The following is a 17,187-nucleotide window of genomic DNA, read 5'->3' as shown; positions in this document are numbered from 1 at the left end:
AGTACACCCCTTCTTGTAGATATCATCCATCTATCAGTTCTCTGTAGATGTTTCATTATAAGGAGGCTTGCATCCTGTACACTTGCTGACAATGGAAAAGAAGTGGTAGTTTGAATTTAGGCTTTATGTAGAAAATGTTTCTAGCCCTGCTATTTGCACGGTGAGGTGAGAATTTCTGTTGTGCTGTACTTACTGCAAATTGAATACTTATAAGCAAAAGTGATCATTTGATGACACAGTGACATAATCCCAAGGTTACTGTGACTTCAAAGCAGTAGAATGTTTACACAATTGAAATACAAATAGTACAAGTGGACTACTGAGGACCATATAGCAAATTTCCAGTGGGGAGTAAAATGGCAGCTTTATGGTTTAAAAAATATTCTACCCACTACGTCGCAGTAAATGAACCAGCAAGAAACCAGTGTTTGACATTGGAGATGGAGCTAAATGGAAGGTACAAAATTGACAAATTTTGCTTTAAAACTATGACAGTTGCTGAAAAACATTTCTAACAAACTGCAGCCGCTGTTTAACTGAGCAGAGGATATTATGACCATTAGTGGACCAGCTTCAAACTGAGCAGTGTCAGACTGTGGAGTTTAAAATTCAATATGTAATCCATGTTACTGACTAAGCTTAAAGGCAACTTTAGCAACAAAGGAAACTCATTTTAGTGAAATAACCACTATATTTATTGTATTCTCAAATGTTAAAATTACCTGCTCATTATTTTCAAACCATTTTTTTAACCTATTAAGGCATCCTGGGTGGTCCACTAAGGTTCTTTCTTCTTTATTTTAGGAAGACAGACCCCTTATCTTATCCTATCTTGAAACTGAATATTCAGGCACAAGTGAAATTTTCGACATTGTTAATAAGTTGAATGTGGCATAATAGCAAGTTCTACCAGTCCATTTATACTCGCAGATATTATATAGATTTTGGCAGCAAGCATGCTGAATTACAATCTATGTACCCACAATCTATTTTTGAACATGTTTTTCCTTTGAGAGAAGCAAGGCAGGATCAGACCCAAGATAGGACAGCAGTCCACTGTTTTATATACATATACACACTAATAATACTGTATATATATATCATGCATACACCCTCATAGGAAAAAAAGTAAGAATTCCTCCATTAATCTAGCATGCACATCTTTGAGATATGATGGGAAACTTTCAAGTCAGAACTCAGACCATATTCTTATAATGTTGGAAGAGACATCATCCACATCTTCTATAACTCAGTGATGGCCAGTGTGGTTTTCTATGCTGTGTTGTGCTGGGCTGGTAACATCACTTCAACAGAGGCCCTCAGAATCAATGCACTAATTAAAATGGTGAGCTCAGTCATAAGATGCATTCTGGACTTCCTGGAGGTAGTAGCAAAGGGGAGAATTAAAACAAAACCGAGTGCCATTATGAACAATGCTGCACATCCTCACTCTGAAACACCAACAGAGTACTTTCAGCCAACAAATTATTCAGCAGAAGTGTGTCAAGAAACGCTACTGGGGCTCCTTTATACCAACAGCAATACTGCATAATGCCTCACCTCATAATGGGACTGTGACAGCCAAGTGAGAACTTTTCAATCTTTTGAATTTTTCTTGCTTTGTAGTAATTCCAGTCTGTGTTTAGACCAAATTCTGTGTGTATATTTAATTTATTTAAAAAGCTTCTGTAAAAAGCCAAATTTCCTCCTGAGGATAAATAAAGTTATATCCATCCATCTATCTAACACAAACAGTAAATGAGCTGGTCACAATGCAGCATTTGTAAAAAACACTGGACAACTGTGGCTTTACAAAGAATGCATTTATAACACAAGTTAACAGGCCAGTGCAGAAACCCAAGTATAAATGGCAAGAAACATTATAATGAATCTTTGAAGGTAAAATGATGAAAGGCAATAATGTTTACAGCTGTTTAATTTGCAGTTACATCAAGGGAGGTTTAATTCATTACTGACAGTTTCACAAAAATGCAGCTCTGCATTTCCCAAAAACTTTGTATTGGCCTAAATGGGTTTTGAAAAATAGTATGTTAATGACAATTGTTATTTTACATAGCAATATCCCTACAAGTGACACCATCCTATTTTTTTCCCATAGCACCTTTCTGTGTATAATCACCTCTAGACACTTTACTAGAATAGAGATACAGTAGAACTGTTTATATACATTTTTTCACTGTTAGAGCATAGATAGCTTAATAGACATGCTCTGGGTCACATGCCAAGTATGGTTAGGAACTGGCCAACAAACTTGTGATTCAGAGTTCAGTTCATTAGCCGCTATGCCCATGAAGAAACAGTGCAGAAATACTAATTAAATGTGTACTAGCTGTGCTGCCAGTCTAAGACAGGTTGAAATCTCAGTAATCATCATGGACCTCATGTTTTTTAGTTGATACACACTGTTGTCCATTTGGTCAGGTATAATAATATGCACCCGATCCCTTTCCTCACAACAGCCTTTTTTCTTCAGATACAGCCTCCCGTTTTTTTTGCTTCCTCTCAGCATCGCTCATTAAAGTAACCACTTTTACAGTCAGTGTTTTGCTGAGAAAATGTAGAGGTGGTTGCTACTGCATTGACTTGGATCAGCAATTCAAGCTTAGTCATGTCAGGGCTTTGGTTCCCTGGCATGTGCACCAGTTTATCATTATTTTCACTCATTCATTATGCAAAGTTATTACTGATTAACATTATTGGCAATAAACCTCTTTCATGAGACCTGAGCAGGTGCAAGAAAGTCACTAACATGCTGCTGTTGCCAGCAAATAATGTTAGACAGCGCAATAGGCTCATAAGATCATAAGAGCCTTATTTGATATTTGTATTATAATTTTTGATTTTTTTCCCCTTTCTTCTACATGTATTGCCCATTTTTAAATTTTTCTCCTAACCTTATAAACCAGACGAACACATGCATAAACAAACACATACACTTGTCCTTTTATTAAGGCAGATAAGCCGATATCTGTCTGTCCAGAAGTTATTCACTGTTGGATGTATTCTTTGTTAACGTTTGCAGTGCACTATTTATCCAGCCATCCATCCATCCTCTTCCGCTTATCCGAGGTCAGGTCGCATGGGCAGCAGCTTGAGCAGAGAGGCCCAGACTTCCCTCTCCCCAGCCACTTCTTCTAGCACTTCCGGGAGAATCCCAAGACGTTCCCAGGCCAGCCAGGAGACATAGTCCCTTCAGCGTTTCCTGGGTCTTCCCCGGTGCCTCCTCCCGGTTGGACATACCCGTAACACCTCACCAGGGAGGCGTTCAGGAGGCAACTTGATCAGATGCCCGAGCCACCTCATCTGACTACTCTCGATGCGGAGGAGCAGAGGCTCTACTCTGAGCTCCTCCCAGATGACTGAGCTTCTCACCCTATCTTTAAGGGAAAGCCCAGACACCCAGCGGAGGAAACTTATTTCAGCCGCTTGTACTCGCGATCTCATTGTTTCGGTCACTACTCATAGTTCATAGACCACAGTGCACTATTTATTGGAATATATTTTGTAATGCATGTACTAATAAAATGCATTACAATTTTTAATCCAACAGATGGCTCATCACAAACATTAGTACTGCTGTGTATGAATCCAGCACCAAATGGCATATAACGGAGACATTACAACCTGGTGGAAATTGAGCTTTTATTAAATTTTATTAAAGTGGACCAGCCAAACTTCCCAGTGTTACCTGTGTATATTTATATACCAGGTTAAGGTAAGATAGCAAATATTTATGAGTTTCTTAAAATTTTGACACTTTGACATTGCTGTCTAAAATGCTAGAGCCCCATCTGTCATCTACACTACCTGCTCTAATGACTATCAATTTCTTTACTTTCATGAGTTTTGAATTTGTCATTTTTGTGTACAATTAGATTCTCTAATTGCGGTGACCCCATGCTGTGTCAGAACACTACTTCTTTGTTTTTCCTGGTTTAGCATGAGATTAAAACATTAATAAAGTTGTTGAATAATAAAATTCATGGAACAATGAAAGCATTTACAGTTGTTGGGGGCTGGGGATAACAGATGTCAGTGAAGGTCTCCATAATATTACAAGAGATATTAATTAATCGCTATTAATCACAAGCATAAAATTCCTAATCATAAAATAGACTAAATAAAAGTCTATCATTAACCAAAAAAATCTGTTAATGCCATCCTCAGTTATTCTGTTTCTGCCATATTATGAACAGCAACTCGTCATGCTCTTAAATATTGTGTTTCATTGTGGCTTATATCACACTTTGTAACAATATGCAGGTGTACAATAGCAAGGCTTTGCTTTATTTAAAAAGGAGTGTCTTCAGTTCATTTTGTGGTCACGTGTACAGTGTCTTGAAATTTCTAGAGATTCAGACCACCGCTCTACATTTGACCAACATCACTGTTCTTTTCTGAATCTCACCCTGTTGGTTATGCATAATATCCATCATTCCCTCCATTTTCTAAACCTGCATGTAATAAATCATAACTAAGTAAAAGATAGTGGTGAATGAAACAGCAGAGTTTTGTTTCACAATTTTAAGGAAATTGCCACTGAAGTTCATTTTGTATAACATTTTGTAAACATGAAATTCACTAAAAAAAGGGTAACTGAGTTTTTAGTTTTTTGGGGGTGGGGGGGTTGAGAGAAAGAAACATTGCTCCTAGATGGTTTTGGCAACAGCACACACAATTTTTGAACCTGTAGATTTCTCAAAAAAGGGTCTACATGAAAGTATATGTGCAAAACCTGTCTTTTGGAAATTCAGTATGGCTAAGCAAAATCCATCATGAGACAAAATGACATACTCTTAGCCAAAAGCTGTAATACAACAAGACAAAAAAAACTATTTTCCGAATTGGTTGAGAAAAAAAAACATTATATGTGTGGTCTTAGATGAGATCTGACTGACGCAAAATTTTGTGTGTGTCAATAACAGTGTCCTTCCATCAGCCCTAGCACACTCCTGCTGCCTGATGGGAATTGTAGTCCCTATGTTGGCACTGGTTTTTGGGTTGCCCTCTTCATTACAACCTCTCTCCCCAATACACCATATAGCCTATAATTTAAACTGGACTAGCAGCAGCACAAATGCAAAATTTTGTGATAAACGGTCCAAATGTTTTGGAAAGATTGGGGAATAAACAGACAACTTTTTATTCATACAGGTAAAAAAATAAACACAACAAATTAAACCATGGAAAAAAGAAGATGACGTATGAAAGATCAAGATAAACTAACTACAACACCTTAAAGAATGGTTGTTTTAAAAACAATATTCTAGATAGGCCAGAAACTCAATGGCAGCACCTGTCACATCTAAAAATGTCAAGAATCAGGAAATAAAAATGACTGAAGCACACTGTGGCAGATTACTTTAAAATTTGTTGATACTTCTAGTATCTAGTACAACTGCATACCCATATCTTAAAGATTCACAATTTAAGCTATGGAACAACACACTCTTTGAAGTTCAGAACCTAGTTTTGTTAATCAAAAGAACTAAGACAAGCAACAGGCTTGGTTCCAAAGCAGAAACAATGGATGATGGTAATATGTTGGGAACTCAGAAATGCAGTCTTCGAACACATTCCACTGAGGGCCCTGTGAACCACGTTACAAAAAACAACTAAATTGATATACAGGAAGGAAAAAAAATACCAAGGAAACAATGAAAACATTGGAAGATAATGCAAATTCCACCCACATAGTGATTCTATAGCTATGATACAACAGTGTTATCCACCTCTTCATGCTTATTAGTTAATATTAACCAAAATAAAAGCAAAATAGTGTTTTAGCAGTAATTTTAAACAGCCCTTCCTGGGGAGACAAAATCCCTCTATCTAGATATCATGCATTGTCTACATGAGTTCATTTTTTAATGGAAGTACTGCCTATTTCAAAGTCAGAGTTGACAATAGTGGCTTTAATATATGGGCTTCTACTATAAGATTTTACCATTAAATGCCATACAATTTAAAGGAAAGCAGAAGGTTGAACTTTTATTGATTAAATTCAAAACCTTTCTTAATTTAAACCTAGAGTAATAGGGATGCAGAGCCTACCCCAATAACATCCCCACTGATTGCAAGGCAGGAAACAAATCTGGACAGGTTTCCAAACTTTTGCTCACACCTCTGCTTACTCACAGAGCATAGCAGTCACACCTTTGGATTAAAAAAAAAAAACAACAACAAAAAAAAACACATCTGGAACAGAGTCCACACTGGTGTAACAAAGACATGAAAAGTCCATACAGATCTGAATCAGGATTCCAATCCAGACGTATGAGCCAGCAGTGTTAACCATTCCACTACTGCAATGCTCTTTTCCCATCCACACTCCCCCACCCAGCCATTTACTTTTTCATCCACCACTTCTACACAGCAATGGCTAGATTTTGCAATTCAGAAATTCTGCCAAGAGAAAGAAAGGCTAAATGTAATCACTGTCTCAAAATCAAATTTAAAACCATCTATGCATTTTCACAGCTAGTTTGCTTAACAAGATCCTAGTTCATCACATTTAAGTATACACCAACATTCATGAATTTGGAGCCAATTCAGAATACCTAGTTTGAGGAATCAACTCTTAACGAGTAAATCTTATTGATTACAGGGTACATTTAAGTACACACATACCCTCACTTATTCTGGGCCAATACACATCTTTTAACATTAGAACAATTACGATAAGAACATGCTATTAACCCACAATCTTGTCAAATCCTAATCATCTAATTTCTCAAAAATGATAGGTAGAATTTTGAAAATTTCCAAAGGACTACAATCTATCATACTGCTTTGCAGGTTATTCCATATGTCTATGGTTCCTTGTGTGAAGAAAAATGCAATGTTTGCACATAATCTATGTTTAAAATGGCCCATCTTTATCCCCATGTTCTTGTTGAATATTTCAAAGTAACAGCTGGGATTCACTGTATTAAATCCCTGCATAATTTTAAACAATTGACTCATGTCACCTCTTAAACCTCATTTGCTCAAACTACAAGTAAAATAATTCAGCTCCTCAATCTTTGCTCATAACTCTTATATTGCAGTCTTGAAATCAGTTAAGTGGTTCTTGTCTATAAGTGTACATTGTATGCCAGAAGAGGTCTCACTAGAGCATTATATATCTTAAGTATAAATTTCTTTGACTTGAATTCCAAAAATTGAGCTATATATGTTAAAATCCTATTAGCCTTGTTAAGCACTCCTGTACATATGTCTACATCTAGAAAGTTGAATCTGCTATGACTTTTAGGGCCTTTCAGGAGAGGGTGATATGAACAAGTGGTATAACTAAAAATTCTGACAGTTTTGATTGCATTAAAACGTATTGTTTAATAAATAACAAATGTAATCACGATTAAGGTAATCAGCATGTAACTATTTTCACTGAAATGCCTATTAATGCTCTGGTACTCAAATTAGTTTGATCGGAGGTATTCACTTCTCTTTAACTAATTAAAGGATAGCTTATCTCTTTCACACTCCCTTAATCACTACCTCTCTAACTTCTTCATGTTGCCACTGCCAAGCAAGCATTGCATAAGACATGGCTTATTCTTGTCTTATCCTCCTGCTTGTATCAGCTTATCAATCAGGTTGAACTTCACAGTGCTCTAAGTGAATTTATCCTTTTAAAAATGGCACCCAATTTACACAGTTCACCTACAAGTCAATACAAAAAGACATTACCTTTAAAACATTAATACACTGACAAAAAAATCATGTTTCTGTTTCCTTTAGCTTGCACATTTTGTGATTTACAATTTTAAATGTGTTCTTAAATTTTCTACTAAGTTGTAGTATACTGGTAAAACATTTTTTCCACATCTATAGCAAGAAGAAGAATTTCATCTTGTAAACTGAATCAACTGGTTTATTGCCTACTGCTAGGGCCTTCTCATAAGGTGTATTTTACAGTTTCAGTCCTCCCTTTGTGTATTTAAATTTTACATTTTTACTTCCTATTTGTATTATTTTACTTTTATTTACACTAAATTTAATCTAGCAAAAAGCTGCCTAAGCCTTTATTCTGTCCTGATATTTCTGCTGATTGGCTTGATTCTACGTTATCATCCATCCCATCTAGTTTAGTATTACCTGCAGACTTACCAAGTATGTAATTTACATTTTTATAATGACCATTTATACATATTAAAAACAACAGTGGCCCCATCACTCAGCCCTTAGATATACCACTTTTAACATCACTATTATTAGTGTTAGTTACTAGCCTTGTTTACATTTTACCATTTTAAAGTTGTTTTTTTTATCTCTGTAGCTTCATCTTTTATGTCCTTATACATATGTTTAAATTCTTACTGCTTCTAAATTTTGAGATGAACTTGTCCCGCATTCTACAGAAAAAACCTTTAAACCAGCTGCACTGTTCCTTAACACCAGTGCCAAAATTCTTTAACTGACTACACACTTAAGTCTATCAATTTTTTTTTTGGTTTTGTCATATCTGCTCAAAATTTGTACTGTTACACTTAACAGTTTAATGTTTTGAATATGCACTCTTCCAAAACACTGCAAAATGTATTATATTATGGTGACTAAATCCTAAAAAGTTGAATCACCAACTTTTAACTTCTGTCCTAATTACTATAAAATACTACATCTAGCTAGGCTTTTTGGTGCTTTAATATAACATGTTAAAAAACAGTCACTGATTACATGCACAGTACGAGATTCTGTTCTTGTGCACTGCTATTTGTAAAGTTATCCCAGTTAATATCTGGGCAGCTGAAGTCCCAATTACTATAATAATATTCCCAATCTTATTTCAAAAACACATATTGAAACTAGGCACAATGATGGTGCAGTGGTGGCCCTGCCGCCTCACAGTAAGGAGACCAAGGTTTGTATCCCAGGTGCTTCCTGCATGGAGTTTGCATGTACTCCTCGAGTCTGTGTGGGTTTCCCTCAGGAAGCTTTGGTTTTCTCCCACTGTCCATAGACATACAGATAAGATGAATTGGCCACGCTAAACTGACCCTAGTGTGCAATGGACTGGTGCACTGTCCATGGTGTATTCCTGCCTTGTGCTCTGTGCTAGCTTGAATAGAAATCTAGCACCTCCCGTGACCCTGGTCTAAATTAGGTGAGTCAGAAAATGACATGACATGACAGGACATATTGAAACTGTTGTTGGCAGTGGGAGGTCTACAAAATCTTCCTAATGTTGTCTAGCTGAATACACATCCTCATCGAGGTCTGGCTCGTCACAGTAATCTATTTCCTTCTATGTCATTTTACTAATCTTCCAGTTTTCATACATTAATCAAAAACTAGCTATTCAGGGCACAGAAATAGTTTGTACAATCCTGAAAACAAAATAAGAAATAACAGAATATTTAGTCATATACAATGTTAAAAATGAATTACATATTTATTGAAATCTAAAAATAAAAACCTTAAATGTATTGGTTACTTAATCTGGAGAAGCTGTGAGAGAAAACTGTGTTCAGCAATGTGTTTTTGTTGAATGTAAGTTTGCATTTTAACTTTGCTGTACTTGTTACAGGGGACAGCATGCTGGGCTTAGCTTTGAAAGAGAACATTAGAATAAGAATTAAAAAAGGATACACTTAATACAAGACACTATCCTGCATATCTTGAACTGATGAGTCAAAATGAATGCATGAGCAAATTGCTGCATCCTCTTATACAGTGTAGTGCTGTACTTTTACTGCAAAATGACTCTGATACTGATATTTAAAGTAAAAAGAAAAAAAAAACACACATGCACACACTGCAGTTCTGTGCCCTCAATAATAAAACCATAATCATTAAACAATGGCTGATTGAACTGGGAGTTGATAAAGAATTTAAATATTACAAAATTACTCCAAATGTTGAGTAAGTAATATTAACTTCTGCATTGATAAAAGGATATAAAGATTCTAGCAAAACTGGAAAATCCATAGAAAATCCAAGTCATCTAAAACATCATTAAAGGCTATCAGTTTTCACCATGTAACAGTCTCAATACAAGAAATTAAATACACTGCATAAAATGTATCATTTTACACTATTCTTAATTTCACATTTAAATAAGTAAAACTATGTGTAAAGTTGTAACTTTACAAATTGTGGAGTTTCATGCTCTGCTCATGAGAAGAAGATACACTTGTTAGGTAAACCTGCATTTCAAAAGTGGCTGAGTATGCATAAATGTGCCTCATATATATATATATATATATATATATATATATATATATATATATATATATATATATATATATATATATATGTGTGTGTGTGTGTGTGTGTGTGTCTGTAAGTTGTATTCATGGCTTACAAACAATGAAAATGAAAGTCTTCTCCATAGCAATAAGCAAAATTGTTCCTAATAATATTGAACTCTAGAGTTCGGTGTGCTCCAGAATCTGTTCAGAGTTTTGTTTTATCACCTCCCTTGCTACTTGTTTTATGATTAATCTATTCTTATGCTGCCATACTCCTCCTTCACTCTTATTGTTATATTTTTATGTCAAAGATTCTTGTTCACCCTTAAGACTCATTCCTTTGCCAGAAAAGCAACTTGACCTAGACTGGAACAGTACAAAGTCCCAAAGGAGGATTCATAAGAAAAATTTTAAAAAGGGGGTGGGATGGTTTGTAATAATAAGTCACAACAAGAATTGTAGCACAGACAAATAACTAAAGGACAATATAGCATTGTGAAATAAAAAGTGTATAATTAGAACTACATGAAGGACTTCATATTGTCATTTTAATGCACAACTTTGAGCCTGGGTATTAATAGATCCTGTTCAGCAAAGGAATCTAAACCCATTCACAGCTTTATATGTTAGAAGTAGACCATTGGTGTAAACTTAACTGAAAGCCAAAGTAGAGACTTAAAAACAGGAAATATATGTTCATACTTCTGACATTTCATTGGTAATCCCTCTAGCACTATTTCAAAATAACTGCATTCTAAAAAAAAGGTTTGAAAATAAATAATGAACTAACTTCAAAATTTTGCATTGTGAAAAAATATGTTTAACTTCCTGTACTTCTTAACACAAGGTGCAAATTCAGTATTGTGTAGTAAAGTGCAATAAAGTTAGAAAGTCATAAAACAAAATGGCCACCCACCAACTTAGTCCAATATGCAAGGAGTAATACTGTAACAATTAACAATTTGACCAATATTGTGTTTATTGTGAGAGACTGTTTGAAAACGTAGTATTCATTTTAATTCTTATGTGTCCAAAATGAGACTAATAAGTGGGAAAAGATGAAGAGGAAGAAGATAGGTACTGTAAGTGCAGTAATGGTGTAGTCTAACCTTCAAAGTTAACCTAAGGGACATGTTGATAATATTCTAGAAATCAACATCACACTCTTGTTATCAATGTTAAAGGAGCCTCTTAAAATCTTAAAAAGAGTTATGCAGTTTGATCCTGCAATAATAGAGTTTGAAGGAAATGGTTTGATCTGTAGTCTTATTTCTTCAAATACAGTATATTAACAAGATTCCAGAAAAATCTTCATTTATGTTAGAAGGCATAATTGGTTTCCAAATTTCCAAAGAAACCACTTAATTTTGAAATAATGTGTAATTGTTGTTTCTACTTTAATATTCTGGAAAAGTATTCAGAACAGATTTTTTCCAAAAGCACTCCATATTTGTTAGCTCATGCAGTTACATTAACTAGTAATTTAGTTAGTCATCGTCTACATAATTTTATTTGCTTTGTGAAGTGGTATGTTTAGTGATCATTTTGAAAATCGTTGTATAAAACAGAACCGGATAAATAAAAAAGGTTATTAGTGTCATGTCCAATCTAAACCTATACATAAAAAAATTCTAAACATTCAGACGAAGTTCTCTTAAGCAAAAGTATCTCCACAATGTGTTGGCTAAATATATACCTAAGACATTTACTGTATGTTGTTGATTGATTACCATGGGTATCAGCATTGCAGCAGAAATCTTACAGCATATCAGTTAGATTCCTGATCAAAGACCAAAATGCCTATTTTTCTTTTCAACAACATTATTAACAAGTATAGATTTGAAGCATCTACTAAACTTTTTTTTAGTAATTGCTTTTTTGAATTTAGATCTTACTATAGTTTAACACTGTTCTTTCTCATCTTAGTATTAATATAGTTTTAAAATGTCAGCAATATAATTTAAAATATAAACCGAGTTTAGAATCATAAACAGAGTGGCACATGCTGGAAAGCTTTGTGAGTGCATTGGTACATAGAAAGGATAACTATACTCTAGATTGTGCACTATGGCACCTTACTATATGAGGGCATTTCAAACCACAAAAAACTATGTAACATTTACAATGTCTGTACCCTGAGATGGACTGTGTCCTGACGAGGGCTGTATTCGGCTTTGTGTCTGAAGCAGCCAGAATAGGTTTCAGCTCTAAAACCTGAAGGTTTATGAATATGTTATGTATGTAGCTAAAACCTGAAGGTTTATGAATATGTTACGTATGTATCTGTTTCAAATGTTTGTCAGGGTCCAGAAAGCATGTCAAGCTCTACATGTATGGACTAGGCCTTCTCTGCATCTATTTTTAAAACATACTTTAAATAACCATATCCTCTCTTGCATTCTTCTTCTTAAAAAAAAAAAAAGAAAAGAAAAAAGCAATGTACCATAAGCATTTAAACAAAACAATAAAGCAGGTTTATTCAGTAATTTCTCCATTGCATTGATTTGACAGAAAATGGGGAGCATGTATGTAACCAGACCCTTTTGGAATGATGTCACATGCAAATAAAATTATGCTTCAGATCAGAATCTTTTTTACAAACAAGTGAAGAAGCAAAACTAAACATTTATGCAGATTTTGCTAATTCCAAAAAACGTTGATACCTTATCTAGTTAACTTAAAACACCAATTTTTAAAACATGCATATTTATTTTTGGCTATCGCTGGTATAATTTAATTCAATAATAAGTTGAAAATTATTTCAATATTTTTACATAGTGCCGTGGTAAGAGGTGATTTTTGTATGCTGTGTAATTTTACTAGAAAACATAAAAGGATTACAGCTTTATTCACCCATCTCAGTCATAAGCGTAATGATTATGGGATGGGGTGGATAGGTGTTTCAGCTTCACAAGTACAGAGTCCTACTGTAGGCCTAGTCAATTTCTGTGTACAGTACATATTATTCATAGTCCACATATCGACTTTGTTCTCTGTGGATAGTCAGTTTCCTTGCCATATCTTAAATTTGTGCAGTTTGTTTTGACTAGCAGCTGCAAATTGATCTATGCTGATATGCATTGTACCATGGATTAGCACCCTTGTGTCCAGTTTTTTATCCATCACTGCATGTATAGGTTCTAGTTCCCATAACCATAAATAGTGAACAAAAGAATACTTGAGGTAACACAAAATGCGGTATTGTTTGATTTTTTGTAAATATAGATGTTCATAAAAGTCGCCTTAAATTCTTTAAAACCAGTATTGTCATCTGTGGTCTCAAGATATGCTATGATTTCTAAAACCAAGGCAGTGGCATGAAGAGTGAAGTTAACACGATTCATATCTCCATAGCGGACAAAAAATTACAACCCTTTATTCAAAGCAGCTTCTTTCACATCATAAAGTTCCATGCACCCTGTAAAAATGCTCATCATTTACTTTCCTGAATATATAACGACATAATCAATACACATGCTTCTGTGTTTGCACTAAACTTTTTACAGACAGTTGTGTGTATTATGAGTACTACATTTATTCATTGTATTCCTTGAAGTTCTTTCATAATGAGCTAAGCACTGAAGGGTTCTGCATGTACATCTGCTATTGCTTTTTTTTAGGAGCACATAGCTAATGAGGGTGAATTGGACTCCTTTATTTAAGAGGTGACATCATCTCCTTGAGTAGCTTTGGATGCACATTTTGGAAAATGAAGTCATGCTTCAAAAGCTTCTTGGTGCAATCGAACACTGTTCAAGGCTTGATTGCTAAAGTAGCAGGTCTTCAGGAGTTACGACGTCGGTTTTGAATGTGCGCACATCTAAGACTGGAGGAATGTATACGCTTGTAAACACTTGAGCATAAGATCTGGAAAAGCCTCATCTCCCCTACAAAATTTTAAGAAGACTCAGGCAAAAAAAGACACGACTCGCCCCGCACTGCGGGGGTTATATTTAGCACATGAGGCTATTTGGGTTGCCACCACCCAATCCCCATTCCTAAGAGCAAACACACGTTCTCCCTCTGCCCGTCTCTCTGCGCTCGACATCTGTGCACATATTTCAATCTTGTCAAGTCCCCGTGGAACGCACTCCATTGGAGTCCTGCGAGAAGACAGGTGAGAACTGTCGACGACGAAATCGATCTAATGCTCTGGTAAAGACAATAATTCGTACCACAAAAGTGACATGCATCTCACGGTAAACGTATACAATCGAACAAAGTGTGACGGTAACTTTTATGGAACACGATACATTTAAAATGTGTTAGCGTAACACTCTTAATTGTAGTTATAGGATGTGAGAATGTTATATCATCTTAACACATTGTCCAAAAGTTAATGTAATAACTGTGGGCAAATTTTAAAGTTTAACAAAACGTGCCTGCGGTCCTTGGCACTTCTTGAAGGTCAATTAGTTGCTGAAGTGTCTAGATTTCAATCGGCTGAATAATCATAAATATAACGTTATACAACAATGTTGATATATTATGAAGCGGTCATGTAGAAGAAGAGATATTTAAAATTCACATATTCAGATTAGTTCACTATATCTAGGCGATGATGAGGATGACAATAATAAAAATAGGATTAACGTGCATCTCGTTTCCCGTTGCCGTCAGCGTTTTCCTTGCAAAAAAATTTCCATCAAAGCACTAAGGATGAAAAAAAGAGGTGAGGTGTATTTTTATGTCTTGACTATTGGCAGCCTTACATTTTCCAAGGTCGCCTGCACACCGTAACGCGATCTCACCCTTCTCAAGACGTCTGATGTCACTTCGAAAGTGTCACCTCAGCCCTCTCTTTTAAATTTGGAATCTCGTTAAAAAAGTGTCAGTTAACTTTGAGTAAAGAGCAAACGACTGGACGCTTAAAAAAAAACTTTCCCTACCTTTTCGCTTATTTATTGTATAGTTCATCGTTTTGTCTATATTAGAAGCCGGCGCTGATTATAGCATAACCCCACTTTCTCACTGTATACTTTGTTCAGTGAAAAAAATTGTAGTAAAGTCTAGCAAACAGTAAAGCATAAAGTCAGAGTACATTTTACGTTTTCCTCTAAAGCTATTTAACTTTACAGCTCTCCAGTACCAGTACTGTTATATTCTCAAACAGAGCTGGTGAAATTCAAATGGAACACTGTTTTTAGCTAGGGGAACAGAAACGTTCACACCACGAACAATAACTGACACGTTCTTCTAAATGCTTCTCAGCCTTTATAGACATGCGAATAAACCATAAGGACCTGACCTCATTAACACACCCACTTAAGAAAACAGCGGAGTTTTTGTCTGTTCTATAACAGAAATACAACCTTTAGAATGTTCATTATATTTAGATCCGTATATTGGCTGTGTAATGTGGCCGTTCCTGTAAAATGCTAACTGCACAGCACTGAAACTGTCTTAAAAGGAAAAAAAAGTTTGCATATCAGTTAATAGAGTCTCTTACGCATAACTTTCTTAAACTCTTTTGATGATATGGGATCCCAAGTAATGGTCCGCAACTGTGAAAGAAATTTTGTACACCTTCTCCCGTGCCCGCTACTCTATCGATACGTCTGTCAAGTCATCCAAAGCTGTCTCTTCCTTTATGGCTGTTTTACAACCTGTTAATCTGGATTTGCTGAGGAACATTAGGTATATTTTCTAAAGGGGGGTGTATAGTGAAGAAATGTAAACGGAGCCTGGGATAGTGCACATTTTACCTTCCTCTGTTGCTTCTCCCATGCAGGGTCCAGCAGCAGGTCCCTGTCCCAGTCCTCCTCCTGGATCATGTAATCCTCCGAGTGCATGTGGTAGGTAGTGCTATATTGCACTTGTGTTTCGACTTGTGTCATGTCGACCGTCTCTTGTCTCTCCTCCTGCCTGTATGCTTTTCGCCGCTGTACAGCCGCTGTCCCCCTTCCTGGCCGTTACACTGCTTATCGTTGGGCTCTAGCCGGTGCCTCAGCCTGTTGCCAGTCCTATGCTCCACGTGACTGGGTCCTAATAAGTATGAGCCGCCCGGCAGCGGGGCATCACGGTCTACCTCAAAAGGGACGGGAGGGTGTGCCCGGGTACGGCTTACAGCCAACCGGGGCTTAGAGGAGGATTTCTTACTCACAGGGATGTCCAATTCTCACAGCCACACGCGCACTTTTTTTTAAAAAGACGTTCGCGTGAATAAAAACAGCTGTTTGAATGTAATGCTAGAAAATCCTAGTTTTGAAAATCACAGTTTGGACCCCGAAACCGTTATCCAAATAACCTGTTGAGCATACCTATAAACTGATGAGACACTGCAGCTCAGGATTCAGTTGGCTTTATAAACAAAGCAAATTTAAAAGCTAAACATAAAATACGTAACAGCATCCGCGAATGTACACAGAAGGGATTTAGTCGAATACATCCTATGCAAAATGCTAGAGATAACAGGTTTCAAGTATGAAAAAACATTTCACAATCACTATTAATAAATATGGGATAACTAATTTCCTAAGTGAAAAATGTGCATTTAGTTTCAAGCTAAAATTCACGTTAAATGTTAACATTGTAAATAGCATACAGGGGACGTTAAGGTATATTATTTTCAAAACATAAATAGCACAATCCAATATTGGGTTCCTGGGCCTACCCCGTGAGTATTGGGCACAAAGCAGGAAATAATCCTTCATTGTTATAAAGACTATAAACTGTATTATCTAGGTAATGGATAAATAAAATACATTAAACATAAATGTAACTGTTTCAATCAATTTATTAATGTTATCCTGTCATCAACACCTGTCACCCACACGAGGCTGACACCTACAATATTTTACAAGCATGAATCCTAATTAGGCGCATATTGAACACAAAATTCATTAAATGAGTGATAGACTTACCCATCAAATATATAAAAAATAACACAATGTCTCCTTGAACGCGTTTCTGGTTTAGAAAACGGATGGATAGATTAAGTTTTTCAACGTTTATTCAGCAGTTTATTCAGTAC

The 17,187-nt window shown here is 35.8% G+C and overlaps 1 protein-coding gene across 1 annotated transcript in view; it reads right to left on the bottom strand.

The window, feature by feature from the left end:
* Positions 1 to 16,192, bottom strand: part of actn3b (actinin alpha 3b) — a 76,592-nt gene extending 60,400 nt beyond the window's left edge. Inside the window, exon 1 of the mRNA XM_039769206.1 lies at positions 15,920 to 16,192. Within this exon, the coding sequence (XP_039625140.1) occupies positions 15,920 to 16,051 (132 nt within the window). The 5' untranslated portion in view covers positions 16,052 to 16,192. The remainder of the gene's footprint in view (positions 1 to 15,919) is intronic.
* Between the last annotated feature and the right edge of the window lie 995 nt (positions 16,193 to 17,187).

Source organism: Polypterus senegalus, chromosome 11 (genome assembly GCF_016835505.1).
Source record: "Polypterus senegalus isolate Bchr_013 chromosome 11, ASM1683550v1, whole genome shotgun sequence".
Classification (NCBI taxonomy): Eukaryota; Metazoa; Chordata; class Cladistia; order Polypteriformes; family Polypteridae; genus Polypterus; species Polypterus senegalus.
Note: the sequence above shows the minus strand (reverse complement) of the source record. Positions and strands in the feature narration are given on the sequence as shown.